Below are 13,195 nucleotides of genomic sequence, written 5' to 3' on the forward strand. Positions count from 1 at the left end.
TGTCAATAGTGGCCTTCTGGACAGCAGTCAGGTCGGCAGTCTTACCCATGATTGGGGTTTTGAGTGATAAACCAGGCTGGGAGTTTTAAAGGCCTCAGGAATCTTTTGCAGGTGTTTAGAGTTAACTCGTTGATTCAGATGATTAGGTTCATAGCTCGTTTAGAGACCCTTTTAATAATATGCTAATTTTGTGAGATAGGAATTTTGGGTTTTCATGAGCTGTATGCCAAAATCATCTGTATTAAGACAATAAAAGACCTGAAATATTTCAGGTAGTGTGCAATGAATCTAAAATATATGAATGTTAAATTTTCATCATGACATTATAGAAAATAATGAACTTTATCACAATATACTAATTTTTTGAGAAGGACCTGTATGTGTATAGATAGTTAGATAGACTACAAAGATATAAAAACTTGGATGACTTTAAATTTTTTGCTTCTAAATTCAGACAAGACAGAAGTTGTCGTCTTTGGACCGGAGTCTTTAAAAAAGAAACTGCTTAGTCAATCACTTAACCTGGATGGCATTAAATTGACCTCCAGTAATAAAGTAAAAAACCTTGGTGTTATTTTTGACCAGGACATGTAATTTAAATCCTATATTAAACAGGTTTCTAGGATTTCCTTCTTTCACCTCTGGAACATTGCCAAAATTAGAAATATCCTATCCAGGAGTGACGCTGAAAAACTAGTCCATGCATTTGTTACTTCAAGGCTGGACTATCGTAATTCGTTACTATCAGGATGTCCACAAAATGCAGTTAAAAGCCTTCAGCTGATTCAAAATGCTGCAGCAAGAGTTCTGATGAAAATTAAAAAGAGATATCATATTTCTCCTATTTTAGCTTCCATTCATTGGCTCCCTGTTAAATCCAGAATAGAATTTAAAATTCTCCTCCTCACATATAAAGCCCTTAATGATCTAGCTCCATCATACATCAGAGATCTGATGGTTCCATATGTTCCTAACAGAGCACTTCATTCTCAGACTGCACGTTTACTGGTGGTTCCTAGAGTCTCTAGAAGTAGAATGGGAGGCAGATCCTTTAGTTATCAGGCTCCTCTCCTGTGGAACCAGCTCCCAGCTATAGTCTGTGAGGCAGACCCTGTCTACTTTTAAGGCTAGGCTTAAAACTTTCCTTTTTGATAAAGCTTATAGTTAGAGTGGCTTAGTTTATCAGGGAGGGAGCCTTCCTCCCTCCCTATTGGTTGGAGTAAGGGGGAGTCAGGTTTAGCCTAAACTGGCTCAGTTATGGTTGAGGTGCAAACACACCCTCCATTTCTGCTACCGGTGTGACCCCTTCTCTTTTCCGATAGTTGTGATCAGTCTGACAGAGAGAGGTATCCCAATCCTTGTGGTTTTTAGTATAACAATGACCATCAGTGGGACCCTTTGTGGGGTGCCTTGAGACGACATTGTTGTAAATAAGCGCCGTTTAACTAAATAATCTGAACTGAAACTATCTCTGTAGTTATGCTGCTATAGACTTAGGCTGCTGGAGGACATAACGACCACTTTCACCCTCTTCACTACATTCTCACAATACTCTCCAGTTTTGCATTATTTGCTGTTATTTCAGCTATTAACCTTGTTCTCTCTATTCTCTTCCTAGAAACTACACCTGGCCTGGCTCTGTGTCTACCTGTGACACCTTTCTGGAGAGGGGAATCGTCCGAGCTTCTGCTGGCAACAACTTAATGCTCACCCTCTACCAATGATCCACATAGCCCTGTCTTTTAGTGTTTAACCCTTTCTCTCTCCCAGACATGGCGATTGACTGAGCTTAACTGTAACAAACTCTATGTGCTCTCTTTCAGACTCTGGCTCAGAGTTGATCTGTTCTTTCTTTCTAGGTGAAATGACTAAAGGAGCTACATCCATCAACATTTATTTTTCCTTCCCATAGAAAGTACTCCTGGATCAGTGCTTCTGTGTTCTTTTTGTGTCTCTGCTCTGTTCTCTCAAACCCCCAGTCGGTCGTGGCAGATGGCCATTCATACTGAGCCTGGTTCTGGTGGAGGTTTCTTCCTGTTAAAGGAGAGTTTTTCCTCCCCTCTGTCGCTACATGCATGCTCAGTATGAGGGATTGCTGCAAAGTCAACGCCAGTGACTGTCCACTGTCTCAACATGTTCATCCAGGAGGAGTGACTGCTACAAGTCTCTGACTCGATCTGCTGGGTTTCCTCAGATATAAAATTTTTTTATTCAATTTGAATAAATAACTGAATCTGACTGCACTGTTCAATGGTTAGGATTAATTGGAATGTATGTACCTGACTGTTGTGAAGTGCCTTGAGACAACATGTGTTGTGAATTGGCGCTATATAAATAAACTGAATTGAAATTGAATTGAATATATACATGTATGTATGTATGTATGTGTATATATATATATATACATATATGTATGTATATTGATTGATTGATTGAACACTTTTTGCGGGCATGGAAACGAAAAAGCATTTTCCTCTTAGTTTTCTGTTTAGTTGTGTCACACAATAACCACTCTTGAAGAAGAAAATTAAAACGCAGTTTGAAAGATCTATTAGCAATTTCATTTAGGAGTCAAAAAATGCCGCTTTGACTTTAAAATGAAAAGCATTTCTGTTAAAACATTTTACTTTTCAAATTTGACATTTCAAAATGAATTTTGGGGTTAGGCCTGTCAGGGTAGCAAATTTTGTAAACGATAAATTGTACCAGATTATTGCGATAAACGATGTCATTTGGAGACCATTTTCAACTGATATAATGATAATGACAAAATAATCCAAGTAGCTACACCTTCTTAAGTTCAATAAACTTTAATTTCTAAAGAACATTTAACACTGCAACTTCTAAATATTCATAATGAATAAAGAACCAAAAAACAATAAATAAAATGAATTAGGAAGTTTCTGCCCTTCAAAAAGTATTAATTGTTGGGCTCAGACAGGGAAAAAGGCAAAACTGCTGGTTTCATAAAAAAAAAATGCACAGTAACAACAAAAACACTATTTGAATAAGACCAGATGCCCCAATAGACCATATGTAAATATGTAGCTACATTAGTCTGTCAGATTAAACGCTCCAGTGATTGTGGACTGTGTGGAAGACAAAGACAGCCCTAGTTCTCTCCTCCACCCCCCAGCTGGTAAAACTGCATTGGATGATTATGTAACTGCATTGGATGATTATGTTTTAGGTGCAGATGAAGGTTTGTTGTGTTGACGGCAGGGGTCATGTTAATCGCTTTGGACCGTCCGTTTTTTTTGTTTTTTTTTAACAGTTACTGCAAAATCTGAAGGCCACCTGTCATTTTGACAGATTGCAATTCACACCTCTGACCACTTGGCAGCATATTAATTAGCTGTTTTCTGACATGATGCGAGACCACATTTGCGTCACTCAGAAAAATGTCACGGCAGCAGAGTGTCCGAAGTTTCTTCAAAAAGCCTACTAATGCCGATAGTGTTGATAAAAGAGGGACAAATGCAGTGGAAGATGAAAAACAAACAGTAATCAGCTCTGGGCAACTATGGAGTGAGCAAGCAGCAGCAAGGAGGTTATGCGGTACTACAGAGTGCAGTGGGAGTAGGAGTTCTTCTGGCTGAGGAGGGAGGATGGAAAAAGGTTCTGCAACATATGTTTTAAAAAAAAAACGCCAATATTAGAAGCGGATTTGTCCGAGAACGCATGGACATGCAGAAGTTAAATGAATGCAATTCAATGTTTATTTCATTACCCGTCACTTTAATTATTTTAATTAAAGGATTTTTGTTTTTTAACCTGTTAGTCAAAACGACCGACAACGAAAAGTCTAGCAACCTCTGATTGATGTGTTTACTTGTTACTGTTTTACAACAAATGCAACATACCAGCTCCCACACTGCAGCTGTTGTGTTCAGCTTTGAAACGTTTTCCATCTGTTTTCCGAATCTCAACTAGCATTTCTCCAGCTTGCTACTTCTCAGGGGGCTCTCAGGCAACACTATGAGGTACATAATAAGACCATGCGCCTGGCACGTACCTGACGCAAGAGTCCACTCCTCCCTATGCTAAACGAGAAGAGGAGGCCTGAGTTGAGTCTAATGCACCGGAGTGAAACCTTTTGTCATCCAGTCCCTTTAGTAGAATGAGAGGGAGACACAAGGAAAGCAAACAAGTATCCAAAACAAAATTATGGCGCTTATTTTAATTTTATCATGCAATAAATTTTATTCATGGGATTTATTGCGACAGGCCTATTGAGGGTTAGTTGATAATTTAGCAAGATAGTTTCAGAACAATTCAACCCTGAGCAGAAAAACATGTTTCGCAAGTACACACAAAACGTTTTCAATGAAGAGAACCAGAACCAAATAATATTTGTACAATACTCCTTAAACTTCAGAGTACAAATGTTTCTGAGGATGAGTTAAGCACATTGTTTTTTTTGTCTGTGAGGGAAGTGTTACAATACTGTGTATGAAAACGGAGAACCATGTACTGAAATAAAAAGTGTTTGCCCATGTTTAATAATGGTAATTAACTCCCACAGATGCGTGGCTGGCGAGATCACATAGCAGAACTTGAGGCGGCTTTAGCTCAGGAGAAAGACAGAAGCCGCAAGCTGCTGGCAGACAAAGACCGGGAAGTGACAGAAATCCAAGCCAAGATGCAGGAGCAGCTGAATGAGTATGAACAGCTGCTGGATGTAAAACTGGCCCTGGACATGGAGATTAATGCCTACCGTAAACTCCTAGAGGGAGAGGAAGAAAGGTGGGAAACCATAAAGTCACGGTGGCATTGTTCTCACACAGCCACCTTTCTACAACTGCTGTTTCTCTATCCCCCAGACTCAAGCTGTCTCCGAGTCCTTCATCTCGTGTCACAGTGTCACGAGCATCATCAAGCAGTCGCAGTGTGCGGACCACTCGGGGAAAGAGGAAGCGCGTTGATGTAGAGGAACAGGAAGCCAGCAGCTCAGTGTCCATTGCTCACTCTGCTTCTGCTACAGGACCCATTAGCATCGATGAGATTGACACTGACGGAAAGTTTGTGTGTCTTCATAACAGTGGAAATGAGGCAAGTTCCGTTGACCTTTTTAAGCCTTGTAATGATGCTTTTAGGTGCACCTTCACTGAACACCATAAGATGTAAGAACTTGGTCCAGTAACTGTTCCATTTAACAGCAAACGGTCTGCATCTACATCGGAAGACTTTTGCCTTCTTAATAAACTGTTGTTGGTTGCAACGTCTGAGCATACTTGTATGTTTTGTTACTGTGTTTCTGTCATTACTAATCAAGGAGTGGTCAAAGACGTGGTAGGAGAATCTTGGTATCTTACGTCCTTGTTGCATTCATCTCTGTATCAATGGCCTAAGGCTTCAGTATTTTAAACAAGTACAGGATGATTTAGAATCTTGTAAATATTCCGTATTAGTATTGTTTTCTAAGCGTAGATAATTGTTTATCAGGACCAGGCCCTCGTGGGTTACGAGATGGTCAAGAATGTTGGAAATGTTACAGCTACTTACAAGTTCACACCCAAATATGTGCTGAAGGCTGGCCACAAAGTCACGGTAAGACCTATTAATTAATCTATTTTCACTGTTGTTTTGGAGGGGGAGTTTGAAAAACTGGTTCAAAATTACATATGTTTAAATAAACCTTTAAAAGATAAAACTTACATTTTTTAAAGCACCTTTTATAATCCCAGAAAGGTCAAGGCTTCCAATGCTCTGCTTTTCTGTATGTTTTTGGATTGAGTGGATAAACTACATTGATTTTTTTATATTCTATGTAGATCTGGGCATCTGATGCTGGAGTGAGCTCCAAACCTCCCACAGACCTAGTGTGGAAGAACCAGTCCTCCTGGGGGTCAGGAGAAGATGTTAGTGTGGTGCTGATGAACCCACAGGGAGAGGTAAACATTTCATGACATACCACCACTTATATATTGCCACTGCCCAGCCTTTTTACACAATATTCACAAAAACATGTCATGATTTTATTTTGATGGCCACTTGACGTTTTCTTTTTTGACAGGAAGTCGCAAAAAGAACCACCAAATACAAGATGGCAGAAGAAGAGCAGGGAGATGAAGATGATTATGGTGTAGAGGCAATTGAAAAAGACCTCCAACAGCAGGTCAAGTTCTAGTTTTTGAAACTGGGTATTTTTATGGAGAGTTGATTTAGGTCCTATTGTTTTTACTGCTTTGAATTGAAATATGGTTTTGCAAATATCAAGATTTTCTGATGTAGAATTGAAAGTTTAAAGATGAATTAGCTGTAGAGAACTTGCAGTGATAGTAGTAACCTTCTGGGGTTTATTAGTCTTATTGCTGTCTGATGAGGCACCTACAACTCTTCAGCATAACAGCATAACAACCAGCAGCTCCCACACCATATTTGCTGTAGGATGATTAGGACATAACATCAAAAACAATACAGCCATATATCGCTGAAATAGTTTCAGCTGGTAGTAGGGCTCTGCTGACATCTTGTGGCATTAAATTAATATTTCTTGTCACTTGCTGCCAGCATGTAGCTCCATCTGGTGAAACGAAATGGTTATAATTTTGAACACCATAACGTTTGTTGGGGGTTATGATTATTGATTGATTAATCTTGATCAATAATTATAATTACAAATCATAATTTGACAAAAATCAATTTCTTAACCAAAATCCTCATTTATGAATCGAGACCAGAGATGTTTCTGGTGTTGTAATTGTGGCTCAACGCCTTTGACAATTACAACCGTTAACTACTTTGTAATAATTAATAACTATTGCCGGAGATGTCACTGTTTAATCGACCGTTTCTGCCGAAACGTGTGGAACTTTACCTTATCTTGACTGACAAATCACTTTTTGCACACAATGAACACAAAACGCTCTCTCTTTATCTATGTGAATATGTATTAATCTTCACCTACTTAACATGCAAAGTTCTACAAACACAGGGGTAACACATCTAACTAAGCAAAATTCAACAAACGGCAGTGGGTATGCATTGAATCAACCAGCAGTTTATGGCAAAAACAGAAGAAAGAATGAGAATATGAAAAGGGGTGTGGTGGCGAGTGGGGGGGTTGGAGCGCAGCTCCGACGGTACTCAGTGATATCCAATCATAAAACTTCCCCCCAACTCCTGAGCACAAAGGATTATAACTTTTGGCGGCAAGCTAGCACAGTGAGGTTGAAGACAAAGGAAAATGGTAAAATTCACCACGAGGTTATTTTAACAGTCCAGTCTTGGGTTGCGTTGACTCTCAGATGGTGAAACACGCACAAAGCTAGGAACACAGCAGCTCCAGACATCAACACATCAAAGTTTCAATAACAAAGTTACATGCACATATCATTCAGAGCACATGAGATCCTAACTAGCGATTCTGATCGCTCTACAACCTCTGACCCTGCCCAAGCTTTCTAATAAAGAAATAAAAATAAAGATAGTTTTACTCGTTGTCGGCTCTCCTCTGAGCGGGGTCGAGCGAACAAGGGGGAGTTGGTTAACTGCGCGTCCACAGTTCAGGGAAAACGGTCAGACGTCGTCCTCCGGCTTCTTTGGCGGAAAAGAGGAATATTATCTGACCATCAAAAGTCGACTTGAGATGAAACACGGTGGCGGTTTGACTCCTTGAAACTCCGTGTTCTTAATTACGTGTTAAGCTCACGTCTTCGATCGGCAAAGTGAAATTCCTGGCCTTCTCATTCCAGAAACCTCAGTTATGAATTGTTCGTTGGCCAACGAGAGAGAGAGAAATAAATGAAGACTCCACGTGGGATATCTTCTTCTCCAGAGGATGCTCCAGTTGCGTGGTAACCGTGTCAAGATTTCCAGCTGAAAGCGAGTTTTCGAAAATGTCCGCCTTCCTATATAGCGTCTTGTGACGTCAGACTTGGGACGCCCCGTCATATCGGTCGTGATGCTTGACGGGATATGGAGGAGCGGACTGTCCTGGATACAAAATGGCCGAAAGCATCAAGAGGCCTGGTGTCTGTGCAAGTAGTCCAATATTCAGCAACAAGTGGTCCAACACGTTCGACCAAGGAAACATTTTGAGCAATAGACTCATCAGTAGCAGGAACTACATGTGACGTGAACAGACTGCTGTTCGCTGATTGGCCATGAGACCAGAAGAAACTAGAAGGTTTTAGCCGAGTTAGTGCAGGGAAAGGTTAATAAAACTCAAGAGCAACTACAATAATATTAAGAACCACAATGGCTGGAGTGGGTCAAACCCAAATAAAATTTTACTATTTAATCATAAACCTTGCCTGAAAGAAAAAGGACACATCAGTTTTCTGAATTACGTGTAGGCGGGCACTGTATTTAAAAACATTATAAATCAGCTGATCACACATATAATCAGCTGTTTAGCTGAAGGTGGAGTAAAGAGAATTTTTTAAAACAGAAATTAACTAAGATGGGAGTTCTATCAAATTTCCAGTACATCCGTCAATAGAGCAAAGGAGAATATTTTCCAAACATGTTTGTACTTTAAGTTATGTCATTAAAGAAAATTCTCAAGTCTTTCCCAGTAATCTGGCCGACACATACAAATAACAAGAAAGGGATGGTGATGTTCTGGGATAGTAACATAAGTCATAACCCAGCAAGACATAGTGCACCACATTCATCTGCAGTATACATGAACCTTTCACAATGGGACTCATCAAAACCGACCCACACATTTTAAAGACATGACCAAACTTTGTGTTCAACAAACTCTCCTTCATTCTCTCATGTTTTTCAAGATGCCAGCTTACATGGCAAAGTAGGAAATAATGTTACAGCAGGGTAGTTGGGCTTTTTCTGTCCTTTAGGGTCTACCTGTAGCTGTTTGAAGGACAGGAAGCTGAGCATCATGTGTTTACACTTGACATCATATCATGGGTGTCCAACAATATATTGCCTGTAAAAGACTTCTTTTAAAATGGCAAATATTTATCTTTGTATGACCTTTATTTCAAAATCGCTGTAGCAATATTTTTATTACAAAACAAATACTTATATACAGTACTTACATTCCTTGCATTAATAAAGCAACTGCAGCTCAGTCATGACTCAACAGGTGATTGTCCTTTAGGGAGGCATCACTAACAAATCAATCGGGTTCCAAGTCATTAAAATGTGTGAGCCAAATCGGAGCAGTCCAGGTTGAGGTGGTGCTGACACATGTCCCTCACTGGCTGTAGGTTTTTTGTCAGTCTGCAAAGAACTTAAACCTAATTGTGTATCTGGAAAAGTTTTTTTTTACCTGTATCTTGAATGTTTGTCTGTGACTCTGCAGGAAGATGCTCACGCTGCCAAAAGAGGCTGCTCCATTATGTGATTCCACTTCGTTGACAAGTCATCACCTCTGAGCCCAGCTACTCCGCTGCCAATTTTGAAAGTACTATTTTTCTATATTTTGTAGTGCATTTCTGCAAATTGAATATCCTTGTTTGGTTTTTGCTATGAGAATGGGTTTTTTGTAAATGTTTTTGTTTAATAGCCAAAACAATGTAGTAAACGGTAGTTCAGAATGTGTCTTGAGACTCAAGTAGCTTAACTTGAGATGTCAGGATCATAAGAATGTCTTTTAACATTTTTTTCTATCATTTTAAGATACTCTTCTGTCATTGTATGGCTTTAAAAATGGAAAACAACAAGTTGTGACTGGATAGTAAACCTTAGAATTAGTGTTATTTGTTTGTATTTTCAAAGGTCCTACTTGTATGACTACATTACATAGCAAAAATCCAAGCTTGTTATTAGTCCTGTGATAGTCATAGCTTTGTTTCAGCAGAAAGCTGAAGTTCAGAACCCAGGTACTTTGTGTTTTGAGGGAACTGAGCTCAGTAATCTGAAGGTGAAAGGTTGAAGTTTATTGTGACTCCAGATTTCTGTGATAGCTTGTTATAAAACATCTGACCAAGACACTACAAAAATGGCATGTGCAGATTTCTTTTTTGTTACTATTCACACACTCCTTAATGCAGCACTAAGTTTGGCTTTGCTTGCACAGCAACATCTGCAGTGTTGATTGTATTAACGTTTGATATTTGAAGAATTTAAAGTACTGTTGTTTGTATTATGATGCATGCTATAGCAGTCTGTAATCATAGTTAAATTAAAATGTCTATATTTGCTTTACTTTTATCAATTATGAAAATTTTGCTGTGTAAAAAATGACAAGATCCCTTAGACAACACAGTGCTATTGCTCAAAACTGAATAAAAGCATTCTGCTTCATTTTCCATCCATTTATTTGTTTAGCATCAGTGGGTAGCAGCTACCATTTGTTCTTGTGGGCTTACAAATTAACGTAAAGTTCTAGTCTTTACTTTTAGTAACCCACTGAATTTTTATTTTAGCTCCATAGTGATAATAGTTTTAACATCCAGTGTATAATGACTGACAGCATGCTTCTGACTTTTTTCTATTGTCAATTAAATCATTAAATAAAAGTAAAAAAAAAAATTGCTCAGCATTTTGTTTATTTTAAAGCAGGCTGTCAAAGTTGGTGTTTAAATAGAAAATAGTGTGATCCCTGGCTCCCATGTAGATTGTATGACATTTTTTGGATGTTTTCTTTTTTTACTACATTTACAATAGTTTTTTTGGCCAATTTAGAATAGGCTATGTGTAGGGATACTAAGTAAAATGGTTAGGGTGGGTTTAGTGTCACGATGACATCCCCCTAATTCAGTCTGATGACCGAAAATGTTTGGTGTAGGGAGTCAAAGGCAAGGCACGGGCCGACGCATGTCACGCAAGAGCTCATCTCCTTATGTTTGAACCAGGTGGTAGGTACACACTAAAACAATCCTATGTGGTATACATCAGGGGGCGAGCGAAGACCCAGGAACCAGGCAAAGATCGCGCAAGTAATCCCAGGAACCGGATGAAGCCAGGAGAGGCCTCCACCCGCTGCAAAGCCAAGCAAACCGCCTGGGAACCACAGCCGCCACAACCACTCCACCCATGTCCCTACATCCGCGCCCACACCCCCAATGCAGGAAGTTGTAGGTTAAATGATAAGAAGGGATTAGGGTTAGGATATGGGATGAAAACCCGTTTGGGCATTCAGGCACTCAAAATAACTCAAAAACTATAGGTAGTAGAGAGGTGAAACTTGGCACAGAGAGTCTGGGAGATGCCCTACCTTCTCCCCAAATTTGGTTGGTATGGCTTACTACCTGGACATAGCTGCCATAGACTCCCATTCATTCAAAAATTGCAGGCACTTGAAATAACTCAAAAACTATAAAGGGCATTTTGACCGAACTTCGTGTGTATACCCCCCCAAGTAAGTTTGGTGGCTCTAGCTCACTTCCTTCATATAGCTGCCATTGACTCTCATTCATTTTTGGCCTGAGTGTAAGTCTGGAAAGGAACATACTATCGAGCTGGGAGTTGGTTCCCCGTGCTCAGCGGCTCCCCCTGAGTTCATAGACACCTCATATGTGGCGTGATAATCATATGCTGTGAGTTTGGTGTGTCTGGCTGTCTTCCTTGATGGGTGGGTGTCCCTAAGTCTTTGCGGTATATCTCTAAGTGCAAGTGGGTGGGTCTAAGTGTCAGGGTTAGGGTTAAGGCATAAACACCACCCAAGAATCGGATTAAATGGGAATAACTTAAAAAGTAAAGGTGATAGACACCATATTCCATCCCTCTATGGGGGGTTTTGGGGGACTGAAGACCCCATGTCGATAGAACATTCGGTTCACAAGTTCACTTAGTGCCTAGAGTGTCCAAAAGTGGCTGAAATGACCCTGTGGGTGTGTCTGGGTCTTAGAGGGCATGCCTGGGCGTGATTGGGCATGTCTAAGTGTGGGTGGGTCTAAGTGTAAGAAGTATATCCATCTGTCATAGGGTTAGGGTGGGTTTAAGGTTTAGGGGTTAGTGTTTAGGGTTTAGGATTTAGGGTTCCAGAGTTAGGGGTTAGGGTTATGGTTAAGGTGAGGTTAAGGGATAAACACCAGCAAAGGATCAGTCAACACAGGAATAAGTGGGCAGGCATGAGAGCTTTGGGCTTGAAGTTGGTGTCGGGGGGGTTTTGGGCACCCCGGACACAGCGGTTGAGACCCCGTCTGGATGCAACGCATGGTGCAGGCGGTGGGCCCTATAGGATCAGTCGAAGCAACAACTGTGCTAATGCACAGCAGGGATTCACTCTTAAGTTGAGATCTGGTCAGTTCTGACTATGAATCAGCACCTGTGCTGATGCACAACAGGGATTTGTTCTTTTTAGATTGAGATCTTGTCGGATCTGACTATGAATCAGCACATGTGATGATGCACAGCAGGGATATACCCCTCTTAAGTTGAGATCTGGTCCATTCTGGCTCAGAATCAGCGCTTGTGATGATGCACAGCAGGGATACACCCCTTTTAAGTTGAGATTTGGTCCGTTCCAGCTCAGAATCAGCACTGGTGATGATGCACAGCAGGGATTGTTCTTAGGTTGAGATCTTGTCGGATCTGACTACTATTCAGCACATGTGATGATGTACAGCAAGGATTCACTCTTAAGTTCAGATCTGGTCAGTTCTGGCTCAGAATCAGCACCTGTGATGTTGCACAGCAGGGACTCTGCTTTTCGCTTTTCAATATATTTCAAAGTATAAATGCTGTACCTTGTAACCTTGAAAACTGGCTCAGAGTTGATCTGTTCTTTCTAGGTGAATCGACTAAAGGAGCTACATCCATTAACATTTACTTTTCCTTCCCATAGAAAGTACTCCTGGATCAGTGCTTCTGTGTTCTTTTTGTGTCTGTGCTCTGTTCTCTCAAACCCACAGTCGGTCGTGGCAGATGGCCACTCATACTGAGCCTGGTTCTGCTGGAGGTTTCTTCCTGTTAAAAGGAAGTTTTTCTTCTCCGCTGTTGCTACATGCATGCTCAGTATGAGGGATTGCTGCAAAGTCAACGCCAGTGACTGTCCACTGTCTCTACATGCTCATCCGGGAGGAGGGAACACTGCAAGTCACTGACTGGATGCAATCTGCTGGGTTTCCTTAGATAGAAAAACTTTTTATCCAATTTGAATAAAAAGCTAACTCCGACTGCACTGTTCAATTGTTAGTATTAATTGGAATGCATGTACCTGAGTGTTGTGAAGTGCCTTGAGACAACACGTGTTGTGAATTGGCGCTATATAAATAAACTGAATTGAATTGTACCACTGCTACTACTGCTCCTTCTTCAGGGTGTCTGCAGATGTCAC

General features: G+C 40.4%; 1 protein-coding gene across 1 annotated transcript in view; it reads left to right on the forward strand.

Moving 5' to 3' along the window:
* The window catches only part of lmnb1 (lamin B1), a 33,781-nt gene extending 23,335 nt beyond the window's left edge, over positions 1-10,446 (forward strand). Inside the window, exons 6-11 of the mRNA XM_047373252.1 lie at positions 4,526-4,746; positions 4,824-5,052; positions 5,446-5,550; positions 5,775-5,894; positions 6,017-6,118; positions 9,275-10,446. Coding sequence (XP_047229208.1) covers positions 4,526-4,746; positions 4,824-5,052; positions 5,446-5,550; positions 5,775-5,894; positions 6,017-6,118; positions 9,275-9,316 — 819 coding nt within the window. The 3' untranslated portion in view covers positions 9,317-10,446. The remainder of the gene's footprint in view (positions 1-4,525; positions 4,747-4,823; positions 5,053-5,445; positions 5,551-5,774; positions 5,895-6,016; positions 6,119-9,274) is intronic.
* The last annotated feature ends 2,749 nt before the right edge of the window (positions 10,447-13,195 follow it).

This window comes from Girardinichthys multiradiatus, chromosome 8 (genome assembly GCF_021462225.1).
Source record: "Girardinichthys multiradiatus isolate DD_20200921_A chromosome 8, DD_fGirMul_XY1, whole genome shotgun sequence".
In the NCBI taxonomy this organism is placed as follows: Eukaryota; Metazoa; Chordata; class Actinopteri; order Cyprinodontiformes; family Goodeidae; genus Girardinichthys; species Girardinichthys multiradiatus.